The sequence below is a fragment of the Lipotes vexillifer genome, unplaced genomic scaffold (assembly GCF_000442215.2).
Source record: "Lipotes vexillifer unplaced genomic scaffold, Lipotes_vexillifer_v1.1 scaffold138, whole genome shotgun sequence".
NCBI classification, from domain to species: Eukaryota; Metazoa; Chordata; class Mammalia; order Artiodactyla; family Lipotidae; genus Lipotes; species Lipotes vexillifer.
Genome location: NW_006797971.1, coordinates 2,179,335 through 2,199,903, shown reverse-complemented (window position 1 = coordinate 2,199,903; position 20,569 = coordinate 2,179,335). Strand labels below are relative to the sequence as shown.

Here is a 20,569-nt window from a genome sequence, read left to right as displayed (position 1 = left end):
GGCCTCTCACTGTTGTGGCCTCTCCTGTTGTGGAGCACAGGCTCCGGACGCGTAGGCTCAGCGGCCATGGCTCACGGGCCCAGCCGCTCCGCGGCATGTGGGATCTTCCCGGACCAGGGCACAAACCCGTGTCCCCTGCTTCGGCAGGCAGACTCTCAACCACTGTGCCACCAGGGAAGCCCAAGAATACATGTATTCTTATTTTTTCCTCCCCACACTTTAAAATAAAGCTCTCTGCATTTCTTTTTAATTCTACATCAGTACTTTAAAATAGTTACTTGGAATCTTTTAATTTAGAAGACAGAAATGCTTTGGGTCAATTTTTTGGGGATTGATTTTTTTCTGTAATAAAATAATAACTATCAAATATATACTATCAATGATAACTTGATAATAACTATCAAACATACACCTCTCTATATAACTAAAATATTTAAAAAATCAACTTTATTATTTCTTTCATAGAAAATAAATCAGAGTTTTAAATGTTCAGTGAATTTTAATAAACATATATACCCAGGTGACCATCACTGATGTGATCAGCCTGCTCTTCAGTATCCTCAAAGATATTTTTTAAAAACTTTTCAATTTTTGACAGTTAATATTTTGGTGAAACTGTCCGCCGTCAGTAGTAAATATCATTTTGGACTCACTCATGTCTGGTAGGCTAGGGGATTCTTGAGGATATCTGCAAACTTTAAATAGAGCAATATTTAAAAACTTAAGACCCTGTGAAGAATTTTTCAAGGAATTAAAAAATTTAAGAAGTTGAGGGAATGAAAATTAAATGAGAATATGCCATATTACTTAAGAGTCTTTTCATATCAGTAATATAATGGGATAAATTTCCATATTCTATCATAAAATTTCCTTAGGTTTGGCAAAATCTAGAGATGGGCTTGTAGGATTTTATTCTCATGTTCTCTAATTTTCAAGGGTTCAATAATTAAGGTCATGTATGTAGAATACATTTTTTTGTTGATAATTTCTTGGCATCTTTACCTAGGTACCCGGAAGCTCTTACTGACCCTGCTTACAAGGGACAGATTCTCACCATGGCCAATCCTATTGTTGGGAATGGTGGAGCCCCTGACACTACTGCACTGGATGAACTGGGACTTAGTAAATATTTGGAGTCCGATGGAATTAAGGTAGTACCAGTGATGACTATTTAAAAAGCATAGTTGATTTATTAAGAATCTAAGCTGGACAAAATTTCAGCCTCAATCCTATAGTACAAATTATTAAATTTATATTCTCAATCTTACTCCTAGGTATATGAAAATAATCTTTAACATGACATTATTCTGAGTTTCATTTCTCAGGGCACTCTGGATTTATTTTTAATGCCATGGATAAAACTGGCTTCATTTGGAAAAATGTTGTTATAAGTTCAGATAGCAACTATGCTGCAAGAATTTGAGTTGAATCACCTTTTAAATGGATTTTAAAAATCAACTCTGTATCAATTATTTACCTTTTAAATCTTATCCTCTTTGGGAGATGAGTAAAAGATAACTTGTATGCCAGCCGAAAAGTAAACACAATTAAAGTTTCCTATTCAAGGCAAATTTGAATAATATCTTAGGGATGTGAATCATATAAACGATTCAAAAATTTACGCTCTAAATTCATGACTCTATTTTTGAATGACTTGGACTGATCATTTAATTTAGTTTTATATCTCACAATTTCCCCCCAATATTTAGTTTCTTTTAAATGTAAATTTAAAAATTGTTTTATTCTCTATGTACATTAAGCAAATAATTATTAATTAGGTTATCGATAAATGCCATAGTGGAAAACTACAAGGTACTGAGAAGGGGGACCTAGTTTACTCTCAGGATTTGGCAAACCAAGTAAGACTGTTCCCCGCATGGTAATTAAGGTAACAATTATTATATTTTATGAGAAAACTTTTAATCACATTTTTTTTTCAAGTTTCAAAATTTTAAGTGTTGTATCAGCGAATATAATAAAGCTTGAAGAATGCAAACTGACTCTTAAATCATAACAGAGGGGATAGACTGGGAGTTTGGGATTCACATGTACACACTGCTATATTTAAAATATATAGATAACCAACAAGGACCTACTTTATAGCACAGGGAACTCTGCTCAATATTCTGTAATAACCTAAATTGGAAAAGAATTTGAAAAAGAATGGAAAAAAATAAATTTATTAATTAAAAAGAAGACAAGTCACAAGAGTTGGGTAGTATTTTGTGATCACTTTTTTAAAATGACTGCCTGTCTTTCTAGGTTGCAGGTTTGCTGGTGCTGAATTATAGTGATGACTACCACCACTGGCTGGCTGCCAAGAGTCTAGGGCAATGGCTACAGGAAGAAAAGGTGAGAAATATGATAGGTCATCCAGCATCACCTAAGGACGATTGGTGGGGCCCGTGGAAAGTTGGGAAGGTGTATGTAATTGAAAAGGGCCAAACAGATAAAGCAGATCAGGCAGTTTGGGACTGTTTTGTTTCAGAGCGCGATTCCTTCAGGCCGAACTGTTACTACTGTCCAGAACTGTCCAGAACTCATTCTTTATATAAACACTGAGGACCTTATATTTTCAGTTTATCCACTAGGTGGCACTCATACATGCTTGGTAGACAGACTTTCTCATTCTGGAAAGGGGTTAGAGAAAATTTTAGAATTTTCTACTCTGCGGAGCAACATAACCTCCCCCTTTTAACGAGGATCTAGATATGTAACTTGTGTCATGGATTCTAGTACCAGCTCTACCATTAACGAGCTGTGTGACCTTGCTCAGGTCATGTAATCATACCATACATTCTTAATTTTAATTCTTAATTAATATAAACCGATTGCCGTCAAGTCTCTTTGGGTTTAAAGGTTATGACTATGATGTATAATTAGATATCACTTCATTTGAAGTAATAAATAAGTTACTAACCTTATATCTTCCTTACTTTAAGTATTATTTTCTAATCAGATAAGGGGATTCTCCTGGTTTGAAAGTCGGACATGCTTAAAGTTAACAGACCTAATATACTAAGCTTTATTTCCAGTGTTACTGTAGCTGCTTTTTGTTAAGTTGCAACTGGGCCTGTAATTGACCGAATATTATTCTGAGAAACTGTCTCTCTGAGGAGCATCTGCCAGCTGAGGCTAAACGTTTCCTCTTTCTCACAAAGCAAAAAATCTTGATCTTTGTTTCCTCATTCTTGCTAAATTTTTACAAGAGAGAAGAAGGCATATGTATTATCTCCTAGGTCTTTGCTAGTTTCTTCTCAATCATTATCTGAATTTACCTCCTTGTAATCATCATTCAGGAGACTCCTCCCTCTTCCCCTTAATGTTTCCTTTGTGTTATTTAGACACCTGATATTATGGCTGCTTTGTGTCAGAACTAATAGTTGAAGTATAAACTTAATCCATGCTTTGTTAGTTTGTTTTTAAAATGTGCTTTGAATCTTCTTCCATGATCATAGACACATAGAGTAGAAGAGTGTCTAAAATAATAACCAGTTTACCTCCTGCTATGTACAGGTAATGGGGAAACATCTTGCTCAAATATCACTCAGATAAATGATGGAAGAAAAGAAACTAAAACCTGTTTCCTCATTCTTAACTTGCTGCTCTTTCCCCTTTTATCCATGGGGAATACGTTCTAAGACCCCCAGTGGACGCCTGAAACCATGGATAGTACCAAACCCTATATCTACTAAGTCTTTTCCTATGTGTACATACCTATGATAAAGTCTAATTTATAAATTAGGCACAGTAAGGGAATATCTGAATTGCCAGCGTCACTGCTCTTGCACTGTGGAGCCATTATTAAGATAAGTGTTACTTGAACATAGAACTGCCATACCACAACAGTTGACCTGACAATCCAGGTGGCTATTAAATGACTAATGGGTGGGCACCACTGGACAAAGGGGTGGTTCAGCTTCTGGGTGGGACAGAGCAGGATGGTGGGAGATTTCATCACACTATTCAGAGTGGTGTACAATTTAAAACTTATGAATTGTTTATTTCTGAAATTTTCCATTTAATATTTTCAGACTATGATTGATCACAGGTAACTGAAACCACCAGAAGCAAAACTGGGGAGAAGGGGGAACCTACTGCACTACATCTATCTCTATCCAACCTAGTCAAAGAAACTAAAACAAATGGTGGTGCCTGATTTACTAATAGATTGGGCAGAATTTTAATACAGCATGACTACCTAACAAGCACTTTCAGGAAAACCTTCAGGATTGCCTACCATGTGCCAGGAACATGTGGTTCACAACATGGATTTGCATATACATATGCAAATTAATTACATATCTTTGCTTATGAAGTTTACATATTAATTACATATCTTTGCTTATGAAGTTCACAAATTCCATTTTTAAAAAATATATATGTATCTATAAAATTATATTACTTATTTAACATCCTGGATTAAAAGCAAAAGAGCTGTAGCAGACGACTGATGTTCAGAATTTCTCACTTTTCACTCTGAGGAAGGGTCTGGATATTAAGAGCCCTGTGCCCAATTGAACAGCAATTTACCTTATTCTTGCGACACAGACACCCTGGATCAGAGAAAAGAAAGAGTAGGGAAATTATTTACTGCTCAAGAAGATAGATGATGTTAAGTTTGTAACTTGAAAACACTCTGCTGGACCAAATTTCCTCCAATTTTACTGTCACTACAATTATTTTCCTTACAGGTCCCTGCAATTTATGGAGTGGATACAAGAATGCTGACTAAAATAATTCGAGATAAGGTATGATAATCATATTTAGCCAAATCTATGTTTACATGTATATATGTTTTTTTTCCCTTTGCCCAAGGAACCCATTGGTGTGCAAAAGAACAGATCTGGTCAATTTCTATCATTTGGGTCTCTGCCATCCTGTTTTACTGTTTTTGATGTAATTTTCAAGACTGAATACTTGATTGGGATGTTTGTTACTGAATGGTTTTGAGATTAATTCACTCAGCAGTAGTTTACTGAGTGCCCACTCTATGTTCACTATTCCAAGTGACAAGTTAAAGCCTTTGTAATTCAGCTCATGTGATAGGGCTAGTAAACAAGTGGAGACGGTAACTAGGTGCATAAGAATTTTGCCTAAATTGAATACCTACCTGCTGAAAAAGGAAAACCAGGAAATGTACAGCACCGGGGCCATTATTTGTTTAGTCCTCTCGGAGGAGTTTTTGAACTTAGTGAGTTATAGTTCGTGGGTATATTAAATTAACCCTGCATGTATTACCTGAGTTATATAGTCTTTCTTGAAATTGTTCCAATGACCAAGATGAAGGTAAGTTTATCTTTTGCTTTCATATCTGCTAGCTGAGATATTTGACCCTTCTTCTGAGAATATCTCAGCCCCATCTACTTCCTTCTTCTTGTTAGAAGAGGTGGACATTTGTTTTTTTCTTACATGAAACCTTCATATCCCAGAACAGAAAGAAACTTTATCTCATGAATGTTAACTAAATTCCCTTAATGCCACCAAATTTTTCTCATTAAATTATATATTTTTTCTTAAAAAAGATACAATTTCAAAGTGAAAAGGATTCTTCAAGAAAATCTGTTGTAGATTGTTGGCATATGTATAGACACAGGATCTCTGTAAACAGAAAGAACAGCTTTGAAAATAAGGACATGGCCACATACCCATGACCAGAAGAAAGACACTGAGAATTTATGCAATCCTACTCTTATCTCTGATTTTATTCCCTCCTCCATGATATTCCTGAGAATAGATGTTAGTGAGATTATATATCCCAGGTAGATTTTTGTGTTTTCATAGGCCAATGATGTTGTGGGAGCAGTAAACAATGATAAGGATACCGGAATGGGAAGGGAATAAAATTGGAAAATTCAATTCAAGCTGTAGATTTGGCAGGTTGAATAGAATATAATCAGTCCTAGCATTTGGGAAAACACTTTGCAAGACCATATCATGTTCTTCATGTGATAAGTAAGTTTAAGGTGAACCCTGCTTTTATCAGAGGCAGTTAGGTTTTCAAAGTTTGGCTGAATAGATTAGCACAGACAAAATAGTGGTGTTGGCTATTATATTTGATTATGAGTGATATGGGCTCATATTAAAAACATATGTTGAGGGGGAGACCTTCAAGATGGCGGAGGAGTAAGACGTGGAGATCACCTTCCTCCCCACAAATACATCAGAAATACATCTACATGTGGAACAACTCCTACAGAACACCTACTGAATGCTGGCAGAAGACCTCAGACCTCTCAAAAGGCAAGAAAGTCCCCACGTACCTGGGTAGGGCAAAAGAAAAAAGAAAAAAACAGAGACAAAAGAATAGGGAGGGACCTGCACCAGTGGGAGGGAGCTGTGAAGGAGGAAAGGTCTCCACACACTAGGAAGCCCCTTCGCGGGCAGAGACTGCGGGAGGCAGAGCGGGGAGCTTCGGAGCCGCGGGGGAGAGCGCAGCCACAGGGCCACGGAGGGCAAAGCGGGGAGATTCCCGCACAGAGGATCAGGGCCGACCGGCACTCACCAGCCTGAGAAGCTTGTCTGCTCATCCACCGAGGCAGGAGGGGCTGGGAGCTGAGGCTCGGGCTTTGGAGGTCAAATCCCAGGGAGAGGACTGGGGTTGGCTGCATGAACACAGCTTGAAGGGGGCTAGTACGCCAGAGTTAAGCGTGAGAGAGGCCGGGAAAAAGTCTGGACCTGCCTAAGAGGCAAGAGACCATTGTTTTGGGGTGCACAAGGAGAGTGGATTCAGAGCACCACCTAAATGAGTTCCAGAGATGGACACCAGCCGCGGTTATCAGAGCAGACACCAGAAACGGGCATGAAACGCTAAGGCTGCTGCTGCAGCCACCAAGAGGCCTGTGTGTAAGCACAGGTCACTCTCCACACCTCACCTGCCAGGAGACTTTGCAGCCTGCCAGTGCCAGAGTGCCATGATCCAGGGACAGCTTCCCCAGGAGAACACACGGTACACCTCAGGCTGTTGCAAGGACATGTTGTCCTCTGCTGCTGCAGGCTCGCCTGACATACCGTAGCCCTCCCTCCCCCTAGCCTGAGAGAGCCAGAGCCCCCTAATCAGCTGCTCCTTTAATCCTGTCCTGTCTGAGCGAAGAAAAGACGCCCTCAGGCGATCTACACGCAGAGACAGGACCAATCTAAAGCTGAACCCCAGGAGCTGTGCGAACAGAGAAAGGAAAATCCCTCCAAGCAGCCTCAGGAGCAGTGGATTAAATCTCCACAATCAACTAGATGTACCCTGCATCTCTGGAATACCTGAATAGACAATGAATCATCCCAAAATGGAGCAAGTGGACTTTGAGAGTAACAATATATATATATATATATATATATATATATAATACCTGAATAGACAATGAATCATCCCAAAATGGAGCAAGTGGACTTTGAGAGTAACAATATATATATATATATATATATATATATATTTTTTTTTTTTTTCCTTTTTCTCTTTTTGTGAGTGGCCGTGTGGCTGACAGGGTCTTAGTGCTCTGGCCGGGTGTCAGGGCTATGCCTCTGAGGTAGGAGTGCTGAGTTCAGGACATTGGTTCACCAGAGAACTCCCAGCTCTACCTAATATCAAACGGCGAAAGCTCTCCCAGATATCTCCACCTCAACGCTAAGACCCAACTCCACTCAATGACCAGCAAGCTACAGTGCTGCACACCCTATGCCAAATGAATAACAAGACAGGAACACAACCACACCCATTAGCAGAGAGGCTGCCTAAAATCATAATAAGGTCACAGACACCCCAAAACACATTACTGGACGCGGTCCTGCCCACCAGAAAGACAAGATACAGCCTCATCCACCAGAACACAGGCACTAGTCCCCTCCACCAGGAAGCCTACATAACCCACTGAACCAACCTTAGCCACTGGGAGCAGACACCAAAAACAACAGAAACTACAAACCTGAAGCCTGCGAAAAGGAGACACCGAAAACAGTAAGTTAAGCAAAATGAGAAGACAGAGAAACACACAGCAGATGAAGGACCAAGGTAAAAACCCACCAGACCAAACAAATGAAGAGAAAATAGGCAGTCTACCTGAAAAAGAATTCAGTGTAATGATAGTAAAGATGATCTAAAATCTTGGAAATAGAATGGAGAAAGTACAAGAAACATTTAACAAGGACATATGAGAACTAAAGAGCCAACAGACATGATGAACAACACAATAAATGAAATTAAAACTTCTCTAGCAGGAATCAATAGCAGAATAACTGAGGCAGAAGAATGGATAAGTGACCTGGAAGATAAAAGAGTGGAAATAACTACTGCAGAGCACAATAAAGAAAAAAGAAGGAAAAGAATTGAGGACACTCTCAGAGACCTCTGGGACAATATTAAATGCACCAACATTCGAATTATAGGGATCCCAGAAAAAGAAGAGAAAAAGAAAGGGACTGAGAAAATATTTGAAGAGATTATAGTTCAAAACTTCCCTAATGTGGGAAAGGAAATAATTAATCAAGTCCAGGAAATGCAGAGAGTCCCATACAAGATAAATCCAAGGAGAAACAAGCCAAGATACATATTAATCAAACTATCGAAAATTAAATACAAAGAAAAAATATTAAGATCAGCAAGCGAAAAATAACAAATAACATACAAGGGAATCCCCATAAGGTTAACAGCTGATCTTTCAGCAGAAACTCTGCAAGCCAAAGGGAGTGGCAGGACATATTTAAAGTGATGAAAGGGAAAAAACTACAAGCAAGATTACTCTACCCAGCAAGGATCTCATTCAGATTCGACGGAGAAATTAAAACCTTTACAGACAAGCAAAAGCTAAGAGAATTCAGCACCACCAAACCAGCTTTACAACAAATGCTAAAGGAACTTCTCTAGGCAGGAAACACAAGAGAAGGAAAAGACCTACAATAACAAACCCAAAACAATTAAGAAAATGGGAATAGGAACATACATATCGATAATTACCTTAAATGTAAATGGACTAAATGCTCCCACCAAAAGACACAGACTGGCTGAATGGATACAAAAACAAGACCCATATATATGCTGTCTACAAGAGACCCACTTCAGACCTAGGGACACATACAGACTGAAAATGAGGGGATGTAAAAAGATATTCCATGGGGCTTCCCTGGTGGCGCAGTGCTTGAGAGTCCGCCTGCCGATGCAGGAGACGCGGGTTCGTGCCCCGTTTCGGGAAGATCCCACATGCCGCGGAGCGGCTGGGCCCGTGAGCCATGGCCACTGAGCCTGCGCGTCCGGAGCCTGTGCTCCGCAAATGGGAGAGGCCACAACAGTGAGAGGCCCGCATAACGCAAGGAAAAAAAAAAAAAAAAAAGGTATTCCATGGAAATGGAAATCAAAAGAAAGCTGGAGTAGCAATTCTCATATCAGACAAAATAGAGTTTAAAATAAATACTATTAGAAGAGACAAAAAAGGACACTACATAATGATCAAGGGGTCAACCCAAAAAGAAGATATAACAATTGTAAGTATTTATGCACCCAACATAGGAGCATGTCAATACATAAGGCAAATACTAACAGCCAAAAAAGGGGAAATTGACAGTAGCACAATTGTAGTAGGGGACTTTAAGCATGCACTTTCAGGGCTTCCCTGGTGGCGCAGTGGTTGAGAGTCCGCCTGCCGATGCAGGGGACATGGGTTCGTGCCTCGGTCTGGGAAGATCCCACATGCCGCAGAGCGGCTGGGCCTGTGAGCCATGGCCGCAGAGCCTGTGCGTCCGGATCCTGTGCTCCGCAACGGGAGAGGCCACAACAGTGAAAGGCCAGCATACCGCAAAAAAACCCCAAAGAACAAAAAACCACACTTTCAACAATGGACAGAAAATCCATAATTTAGAAAAAGAAGGAAACACAAGCTTTAACTGATACATTAAACAAGATGGACTTAATTGATATTTATAGGACACTCCATCCAAAAACAGCAGAATATACTTTCTTATCAAGTGCTCATGGAACACTCTCCAGGATAGATCATATCTTGGGTCACAAATCAAGCCTTAGTAAGTTTAAGGAAATTGAAATCATACCAAGTATCTTTTCTGACCACACCTCTATGAGACTAGATATAAATTACAGGAAAAAATCTGTAAAAAATACAAACACATGGAGGCTAAACAATACACTACTTAATAACCAAGAGATCACTGAAGAAATCAAAGAGGAAATCAAAAAATACCTAAAAACAAATGAGGATGAAAACATGAGGATCCAAAACCTATGGGATGCAGCAAAAGCAGTTCTAAGAGGGAAGTTTATAGCAATAAATTCCTATCTCAAGAAGCAAGAAATATCTTAAATAAACAACCAAACCTTACATCTAAAGCAATTAGAAAAAGAACAAAAAAACCACCAAAGTTAGCAGAACGAAAGAAATAAAAAGATAAGATCAGAAATAAATGAAAAATAAATGAAGCAAACAACAGCAAAGATCAATAAAACTAAAGCTGGTTCTTTGAGAAGACAAACAAAATAGATAAACCATTAGCCAGACTCATCAAGAAAAAAAGGGAGAAGACTCAAATCAATAGAATCAGAAATGAAAAAGGAGAAGGAACAACTGACACTGAAGAAATACAAAGGATCATGAGAGATTACTACAAGCAGCTCTATGCCAATAAAATGGACAACCTGGAAGAAATGGACAAATTCTTAGAAATGCACAACCTTCCAAGACTGAACCAGGAAGAAATAGGAAATATAAATAGGCCAATCACAAGCATTGAGATTGAGACTGTGATTTAAAATCTTCCAACAAACAAAAGCCCAGGACCAGATGGCTTCACAGGCAAATTCTATCAAATATTTAGAGAAGAGCTAACACGTATCCTTCTCAAACTCTTCCAAAATATAGCATAGTGAGGAGCAGTCCCCAAATCATTCTACGAGGCCACCATCACCCTGATACCAAAACCAGACAAAGATGTCACAAAGAAAGAAAACTACAGGCCAATATCACTGATGAACATAGATGCAAAAATCCTCAACAAAATACTAGGAAACAGAATCCAACAGCACATTAAAAGGATCATACACCATGAAGAGGTGGGGTTCAGCCCAGGAATGTGAGGATTCTTCAGTATACGCAAATCAATCAATGTGATACACCATATTAACAAATTGAAGGAGAAAAACCATATGATCATCTCAATAGATGCAGAAAAAGTTTTTGACAAAATTCAACACCCGTTAAATGTTAAAAACCTCCAGATGATAGGCATAGGGGGAACTCAACCTAATAAAGGCCATATATGACAAACCCAAAGCCAACATCATTCTCAATGCTGAAAAACTGAAACCATTTCCACTAAGATCAGGAATAAGACAAGGTTGCCACTGTCACCACTATTATTTAAAATAGCTTTGGAAATTTTAGCCACAGCAATCAGAGAAGAAAAACAAATAAAAAGAATCCAAATCAGAAAAGAAGAAGTAAAGCTGTCACTGTTTGCCGATGACATGATAAAATATATAGAGAATACTAAAGATGCTACCAGAAAACTACTAGAGCTAATCAATGAATTTGGTAAAGTAGAAGGATACAAAATTAATGCACAGAAACCTCTTGCATTCCTATACACTAATGATGAAAAATCTGAAAGAGAAATTAAGAAAACACTCCCATTTACCATTGCAACAAGAAGAATAAAATTCCTAGGAATAAATCTACCTAAGGAGACAAAAGACCTGTATGCAGAAAACTATAAGACACTGAAGAAAGAAATTAAAGATGATACAAACAGACAGAGAGATATACCCTGTTCTTGGATTGGAAGAATCAACATTGTAAAAATGACTATACTACACAAAGCAATCTACAGATTCAATGCAATTCCTATCAAATTATCAATGGCATTTTTCACAGAATTAGAACAAAAAATTTCACAATTTCTATTGAAACACAAAAGACCCCAAATAGCCGAAGCAATCTTCAGAAAGAAAAACGGACCTGGAGGAATCAGGCTGCCTGACTTCACACTACACTACAAAGCTACAGTAATCAAGACAGTATGGTACTGTCACAAAAACAGAAAGAGATGAATGGAACAGGATAGAAAGCCCAGAGATAAACCCATGCACATATGATCCCCTTATTTTTGATAAAGGAGGCAAGATTATAGAATGTAGAAAAGTCAGCCTTTTCAATAAGTGGTGCTGGGAAAACTGGACAGCTACATGTAAAAGAATGAAATTAGAACACTCCCTAACACCATACACAAAAATAAACTCAAAAAGGATTAAAGACCTAAATGTAAGGCCAGACACTATAAACTTTTAGAGGAAAACATAGGCAGAACACTGTATGACATAAATCACAGCAAGATCCTTTCTGACCCACCTCCTAGAGAAATGGAAATAAAAACAAAAATAAACAAATGGAACCTAATGAAACTTAAAAGCTCTTGTACAGCCAGGGAAACCATAAAAAAGACAACCCTCAGAATGGGAGAAAATATTTGCAAATGAAGCAGCTGACAAAGGATTAATCTCCAAAATTTACGGGCAGCTCATGCAGCTCAATATTAAAAAAACAAACAACCCAATCCACAGATTGGCAGAACTGAATAGACATTCCTCTAAAGAATATATACAGATTGCCAACAAATACATGAAAGAATGCTCAACGTCAGTAAACATTAGAGAAATGCAAATCAAAACTACAATGAGGTATCACCTCACACCAGTCAGAATGCCCATCGTCAAAAAATCTACAAACAATATATACTGGAGAGGGTGTGGAGAAAAGGGAACCCTCTTGCACTCTTGGTGGGAATGTAAATTGATACAGCCTCTGGAGAACAGTATGGAGGTTCCTTACAAAACTACAAATAGAACTACCATACGACCCAGCAATCCCACTACTGGGCATATACCCTGAGAAAACCATAATTCAAAAAGAGTCAGGTACCACAGTGTTCATTGCAGCTCTATTTACAATAGCCAGGACATGGAAACAACCTAAGTGTCCATTAACAGATGAATGGATAAAGAAGATGTGGCACAGAAGTCTCTTAGATAACCTCATCCACGAGAGGGCAGACAACAGAAGGAAGAAGAACTACAATCCTGCAGCCTATGGAACCAAAACTACATTCCTAGGAGGACAGACAAGATTAAAAAGCAGAGGGCTATGTACCAGGTGAAGGAACAAGATAAAACCTCAGAAAAGCAAATAAATGAAGTGTAGATAGGAAACCTTCTAGAAAATGAATTCAGAACAATGATAGTGAAGATGATCCAGGACCTTGGAAAAAGAATGGAAGCAAAGATCAAGAAGATGCAAGAAATGTTTAACAAAGACTTAGAAGAATTAAAGAACAAACAAACAGAGATGAACAATACAATACCTGAAATGAAAAATACACTAGAAGGAATCAGTAGCAGAAAAACTGAAGCAGAAGAACGGATAAGGGACCTTGAACACAGACTGGTGGAATTCACTGCCATGGAACAGAAAAAAGAAAAAAGAATGAAAAGAAATGAAGATAGCTTAAGAGACCTCTGGGACATCATTAAATGCAAAAACATTCGCATTAGAGGGGTCCCAGAAGGAGAAGAGAGAGAGAAGGTACCCGAGAAAATATCTGAATAGATTATAGTTAGAAACTTCCCTAACATGGGAAAGGAAATAGCCACCCAAGTCCAGGAAGTCAGAGAGTCCCAGGCAGGATAAACCCAAGGAGAAATTCACCGAGACACATAGTAATCAAATTGACAAAAATTAAAGACAAACAAAAATTATTGAAACGAGGGAAAAATGACAAAGAACATACAAGGGAACTCCCATAAGGTTAACAGCTGATTTCTCAGCAGAAACTCTACAAGTCAGAAAGGAGTGGCATGATATATTTAAAGTGATGAAAGAACCTACCACCGAGATTGCTCTACCCGCCAAGGATCTCATTCAGATTCGACAGAGAAATCAAAAGGTTTGCAGACAAGCAAAAGCTAAGAAATTCAGCACCACTAAACCAGCTCTACAAGAAATACTAAAGGAACTTCTCTAAATGGGAAACACAAGACAAGTAAGTGACCTACAAAAACAAACCCATAACAACTAAGAAAATGGTAATAGGAACATAAATATCGATAATTACCTTAAACGTGAATGAATTAAATGATCCAACCAGAAGACACAGGTTCACTGAATGGGTACAAAAACAAGACCCATATATATGCTGTCTACAAGAGACCCACTTCAGATCTAGGGACACATACAGTCTGAAAGTGAGGGGATGGAAAAGAATATTCCATGCAAGTGGAAATCAAAAGAAATCTGCAGTAGCAATACTCATAGCAGATAAAATAGACTTTAAAATAAAGAATGTTACAAGAGACAAGGAAGGACACTACGTAATGATTAAGGTTGTTATTGTCAACTAAGCTATGACAAAGGAGGCAAGGATATACAATGGAGAACAGACAGTTGCTTCAATAAATGGTGCTGGGCAAACTGGACAGCTACATGTAAAAGAATGAAATTAGAACACTCCCTAACACCATACACAAAAATAAACTCAAAATGGATTAGAGACCCAAATGTAAGACCAGGCACTATAAAACTCTTAGAGGAAAACATAGGCAGAACACTCTTTGACATAAATCACAGCAAGATCTTTCTGGATCCACCTCCTAGAGTAACGGGAAAAAAAAAAAGATAAACAAATGGGACCTAATGAAACATACAGCTTTTGCACAGCAAAGGAAACTGCAAACAAGACGAAAAGACAACCCTCAGAATGGGAGAAAATATTTGCAAAGGAATCAACGGACAAAGGATTAATCTCCAAAATATATAAACAGCTCATGCAGCTCAATATTAAAAAAACAAACAACCCAATCCAAAAATGGGCAGAAGACCTAAATAGACATTTCTCCAAAGAAGACATACAGATGGCCAAGAAGCACATGAAAAGCTGCTCAACATCACTAATTATTAGAGAAATGCAAATCAAAACTACAATGAGGTATCACCTCACACCAGTTAGAATGGGCATCATCAGAAAATCTACAAACAACAAATGCTGGAGTGGTTGTGGAGAAAGGGCACTGTGTTGCACTTTTGGTGGGAATGTAAATTGATACAGCCACTATGGAGAACAGTATGGAGGTTCCTTGATAAAGTAAAAATAGAATTACCATATGACCCAGCAATCCTACTACTGGGCGTATACCCAGAGAAAACTATAATTGAAAAAGACACATGCACCCCCATGTTCATTGCAGCACTATTTACAATAGCCAGGACATGGAAGAAACCTAAATGCCCATTGACAGATGAATGGATAAAGAAGATGTGGTACATATATAGAATTGAATATTACTCAGCCATAAAAAGGAACGAAATTGGGTCATTTGTAGAGACGTGGATGGATCTAGAGACTGTCATACAGGGGGAAGTAAGTCAGAAAGAGCAAAACAAATATTGTATGTTAATGCATATGTGTGGAACGTAGAACAATGGTACAGATGAACTGGTTTGCAGGGCAGAAATTGAGACACAGATGTAGAGAACAAACGTATGGACACCAAGGGGGGAATGTGGCAGCAGGGTGGTGGTGGTGTGATGAATTGGGAAATTGGGATTGACATATGTACACTAATATGTATAACATGGATAACGAATAAGAACCTGCTGTATAAAAAATTAAAATTAAATTAAAAAAATTTTTTAATTAAAAAAAAGATGTGGCACGTATATACAATGGAATATTACTTAGCCATAAAAAGAAATGAAATTGAGTTATTTGTAATGAGGTGACTGGACCTGGAGTCTGTCATACATAGTGAAGTAAGTCAGAAATAGAAAAACAAAGTACCGTATGCTAACACATATATATGGAATCTAAAAGAAAAAATGTTTCTAAAAACCCTAGGGGCAGGACAGGAATAAAGATGCAGACATAGAGAATGGACCTGAGGGCACGGTGAGGGGGAAGGGTAAGCTGGGACGAAGTGAGAGAGTGGCATGGACATATATACACTACCAAATGTAAAATAGCTAGTGGGAAGCAGCCGCATAGCTCAGGGATATCAGCTGGGTGTTTTGTGACCACCTAGAGGGGTGGGATAGGGAGGGTTGGGAGGGAGATGCAAGAGGGAGGGGATATGGGGATATATGTATATGTATACCTGATTTACTTTGTTGTAAAGCAGAAACTAACACACCACTGTAAAACAATTATACTCCAATAAAGATGTTAGAAACAACAACAACAACAAAACTATGTTGTGGCTTTCAGTTCTATTAGTCTTAGGTTGAAAAGTAAGGGTGTTTGTCATTCAGCATGCTTTGAGAAAAAGGGAATGAGAACTGAAAACGGAATTTCAAAATTAGGGATCCATAAATATAGTCAAGGACTTCTGTGATTTGGATTATAAAAGTAAGTGGAGATCACTATGAAACTTAATAATCCAGTATGGAAGTGAAAGGTGATTTTTACTATTTTTCCCAGAGTGTGAGGTAGTTCTCTGGTTTTAATAATCACACTGAAATAACCATTTGACCCTCTCACCATGTTGCTGGTACTCACTCACTCCCAAGTTACTTCTCCTAAGGAATGCGTTTCAAAGGGAAATAAAGGCTTTCCTCTGTTTCCTTCAGTGCAACAATTTCGTTGGAGAAAAGCAAATCAATGAATTATTTTGATTTGTTCTCTCCCTCAATAAAGTCTTGATTACAAAATATACCATTTTCTAAATAGGTCAAAGTAGACTTACTAACAAATAAGTAAATCTCAAGACAGCTAAGAATAATATAACATTTGCCACGTTCAAGCTAGCAAGGTTAATTTGTGAAAACTTTAGAGGGTTAAGCATAGTCTAAAGTTCAAGCCCTTATTAGCATGTCTAAAGCAGTGAACCCTTTCACTGCAACTTCTCAAAGTTTGTGACTTACACCGCATTTCACAATTTTTTGTTTGTGAATTTTACTCTCTAATAAGTTTGCATTCTTTTTCAATTTTCAGCTATTTTTAGATTTCTTTTTTTCTTCTCAATCGATTATTTTGTCGACGTCACCCACAAAATAGCTTTAGGTCATAAGTACTCTAAATACTCTGATCTGCATCTACTGGAGACCTGAATTCTGTTGCCCTTTGACTTTGCTTACCCCAGGTGACTGTCTCAGCCCTAAAAGAACTAAGGTAAAGTTTTCACAAATTAACCTTGCTAGCTTGTACCGTCTCATAGTGTTTCCCAAAATGTACCATGCACACTGCTTCATCTTTCCTAGTTGAGAAGATGAAGATCTCTTGCTGATGGTTATGAGTATGTTATAAAGACATCTAAATAGTGGAGCAGCTGTGTAAGTCCCTGTGAATTTAACCTGTCAGCACCTGCATCATTGCTCCCTGTTAACTAATTTTTTAATTTGATAGGGTACCATGCTTGGGAAGATTGAATTTGAAGGTCAGTCTGTGGACTTTGTGGATCCAAATAAGCAGAATTTGATTGCTGAGGTTTCAACCAAGGTGAGAAATTTTCCTTCATGTTTTGTAGTTTTATTTTATTCCCTTTAGACCTTCCTCTTTTGTAATATCAAAATCTTCTTTTAGGTAGAGGTCATCTTCCAGAAGCATCAGAGAGGGAGGGAGAAAAGGGTCTCATAGCAGTTAAAATTGATATATTACAAAATCAGTGCATTTAAAGTTATAACTTTTACTTACAGAGTGATCTTCATGGCCCGATTTAGAGGCTGTTTACTGTTGTTTTAATTTTTCTTCTCTCCTCTTGTGGTTCCTTAGCTCAAGACTTTAACAATGTCAAATAAAAGGGCTGTTCAATTGAATATCAGGAGTCAGAGCGAATGGTCTGCCAGAGAGTCAGGAACACTTTATAGAAATCAGACCCAGTACAGTAATCAGAATCTGGGGTCATTTTGTGCAGGGAAATGTATTCCTGAGCACACTGAAGACTTAGTGTATTATAGCTCAGTTCACAGAGTAGTATTCAGGATGATGACTGTATCACCCCAAAGTGAGATATGTTTATTTCATATTTACAGGAAGGTATAGAATACATCTTAGAAAGATGTGTTGATTTTGATTGAATATCTGTTAATGTAGTTGTGAGTCTCTTGGGCTACAGCCTCTGGGGACCATAGAGATTGGTGGGGTGGGCAAGCAAGTAGGCACCATGGAGAGAATACTGTTATAAATGCTGTCCTTGGAATGTGCATGAGGTACCATAAAGGCATGTGTGGGGAAACATCCAATGAAATAGGTGGATCAGGGGAGGTTCTGCAGAGGAATTAGGCTTGTTCTGAGACATAAGGAGCAATTCGGTTGATGGAGAACTATGAGAACTTCGTTTCAGGCAGAGGAAATGGCATGTGTTGAAAGGCACAGAGGTATGAGATGATACGGTGTCTTTGAAGAGTTATGTGTAGTTTGGTGTGGCTGACCTAAGGGTTCACACATATAGGTTCTCGCATTTGGCCAAAGATGAGTGGAGATGGACGGGGCTAGAGCTAGATGGTTTAGTATCGTTGGCTAAATAAATCAGCCAACTTGGAGACTACTGGGAACCCATTCGGCATCATTTTGGAGCAAAGTAAACTGGATAAAAGAGCAGATAACTAGAAAGTTATTGCAACTAATTAGGACAAAACTCGTGAAAGCCTAGCCTGAGCAGTAACAGTAGGAAAAGAGACAGCAGGGTGGCTTAGACAAATAGGAGAAAGAGGTTTTAACATATTTTCCTATGAAGTGATTTTGTTTGAGACACAGCATGATAGAGGGCTATTTTTATAGAATTTTAGAGTTTAGAACTACCTTGGGGATCTAGTCTAGGTTTTCCAAATGTGAGAAGTATTGGCCTGGAGAAAGTCACCTTAAAAAATTCCGTGGTCAAATAAGGTTGAAAAATACTGCATAATATATTCCTCTCTTGGAGATTCCTAGCAAATTCATATATCCCAGTTTCTGTGAGGTTTTGCTTACTTCTGTCATTCTGTACAGAGAGTATATGGTGTGTTTGTATAGGCACCAGGTTGCAAATTTCATCTAAAACCTTTAATAAACTTTGAAATCATTCTAAATTCAGAATGTGCTAGCTGACTCTTGAAGCTGGGACCAGTGTGGGCACCCAGCCCTCTAGGCTTTCTCTCTCTCTCTCTCTATTATTTCTTCTTTTATGACTTTGGGGAACTACTTCCTGGGTAAATGCCTGTGAAAATGGATCTGACTCCAAGCAGTGCTTAAAACATAGGTAATGATTATGATATGCTCTGGGATCCTTTTATGAAGTCTACCATTTAAATGCAAATGATTGCACAGTAACCTAAAGGGACCAGGGGTCTACACTAGCTTAGCAAGTCCTCTGACTCAGACTGATTTTATCCATTAGCCCCATCCAAACTTTATTGCAAGTTGAGGATCAAGTGGTATTTAAAGCATGATATATCTATTACTACATCTGTTTAGTGCTGAATCAGGCAATAATACTTGGAAATTCCATTGCTACTGGTTGTTAATGAGGCAAAACATGGGAAAGATATTTGTTAATTATGGAAGCAACCAATTTCTTAGGGATAACTGTTATTACTGTAATCAGCATTTTATACAAAACAGCAAGGTACTTTGTTCTCATGAAGAAGATAGAGTTTGTGGCATTTGCTGTGCCTTTCTTACAAATTGATTGTTAACTGCCAGCCACTCCCTAGTAGTTAGCAGTCAATCTGTTACCAAGTGCAGAGCATCCTGAGATGTGTTTATGATATTGGTGTGTTGCTCATCGCTGGACCTTCTCTCTTACTCTCTGGTTTTTAAAATGGCAGGATGTCAAGGTGTACGGCAAAGGAAATCCCACGAAAGTGGTAGCTGTAGACTGTGGGATAAAAAACAATGTAATCCGCTTACTAGTAAAGGTAAGTAATTTGTTCCATCTCAAGGTTGGGGGTTTCTCATATTGATCATTAGTGTTAATCTGATTTCCTATATCTGTTTCAGAGAAAGCTTGTGTATTCTGTCAGAATGTCAGGGGATATACTCTCTTCTTGTTGCCTTTGATCTATTAGATAACACATTTATTCCTGTTAAAATTAGAGATGTAGATTTCTGTTAAAAAAAAAACCCAAAAACCTCAAAGGCCACAAAAACACAGAAGGAAATGAAGACTGTTCTTTTCACTTACCGACGGACATTCTGAGACATGACACACTCAGTTTCTTGGGGTTTAGAGATAACCAAAAAGGTAGTCAGTAGGAGAACTCCCCCTTTGGGTTACATTTATTATGTACCACATGTTTGTAGGGATTATGCCCTGATATAGTACAAACTTTCACATTGCTTTATATCAACTCTTAGAGAACCAACTGAAATTAGACCTTAAAAATACTTGAGGAGAACGTAACCATTATTACAATGTTTTCTTAAACATTGTTTTGTTGGGATTTCTCCTTCTCTTTCTCTCTCTGTCTCCCTTTGTCTCTGTCTTTCTATTTCTCTTATACACATGCACCCCACCCCTCGATATATTTGCATAACACCAAATTAGCATGGGTAAAGGAGAATTCTTCAAATCACTTTTTTTGTTATAGAATAACAGCAACATCCAGATCATGAT

At 38.3% G+C, this 20,569-nt stretch overlaps 1 protein-coding gene across 1 annotated transcript in view; it reads left to right on the top strand.

Moving 5' to 3' along the window:
- The window catches only part of CPS1 (carbamoyl-phosphate synthase 1), a 145,770-nt gene that overhangs the window by 22,383 nt on the left and 102,818 nt on the right, over window positions 1-20,569 (top strand). The window contains exons 3-7 of the mRNA XM_007470013.1: window positions 1,007-1,151; window positions 2,263-2,352; window positions 4,695-4,751; window positions 17,383-17,475; window positions 19,782-19,871. Of these exons, the coding sequence (XP_007470075.1) occupies window positions 1,007-1,151; window positions 2,263-2,352; window positions 4,695-4,751; window positions 17,383-17,475; window positions 19,782-19,871 (475 nt within the window). The remainder of the gene's footprint in view (window positions 1-1,006; window positions 1,152-2,262; window positions 2,353-4,694; window positions 4,752-17,382; window positions 17,476-19,781; window positions 19,872-20,569) is intronic.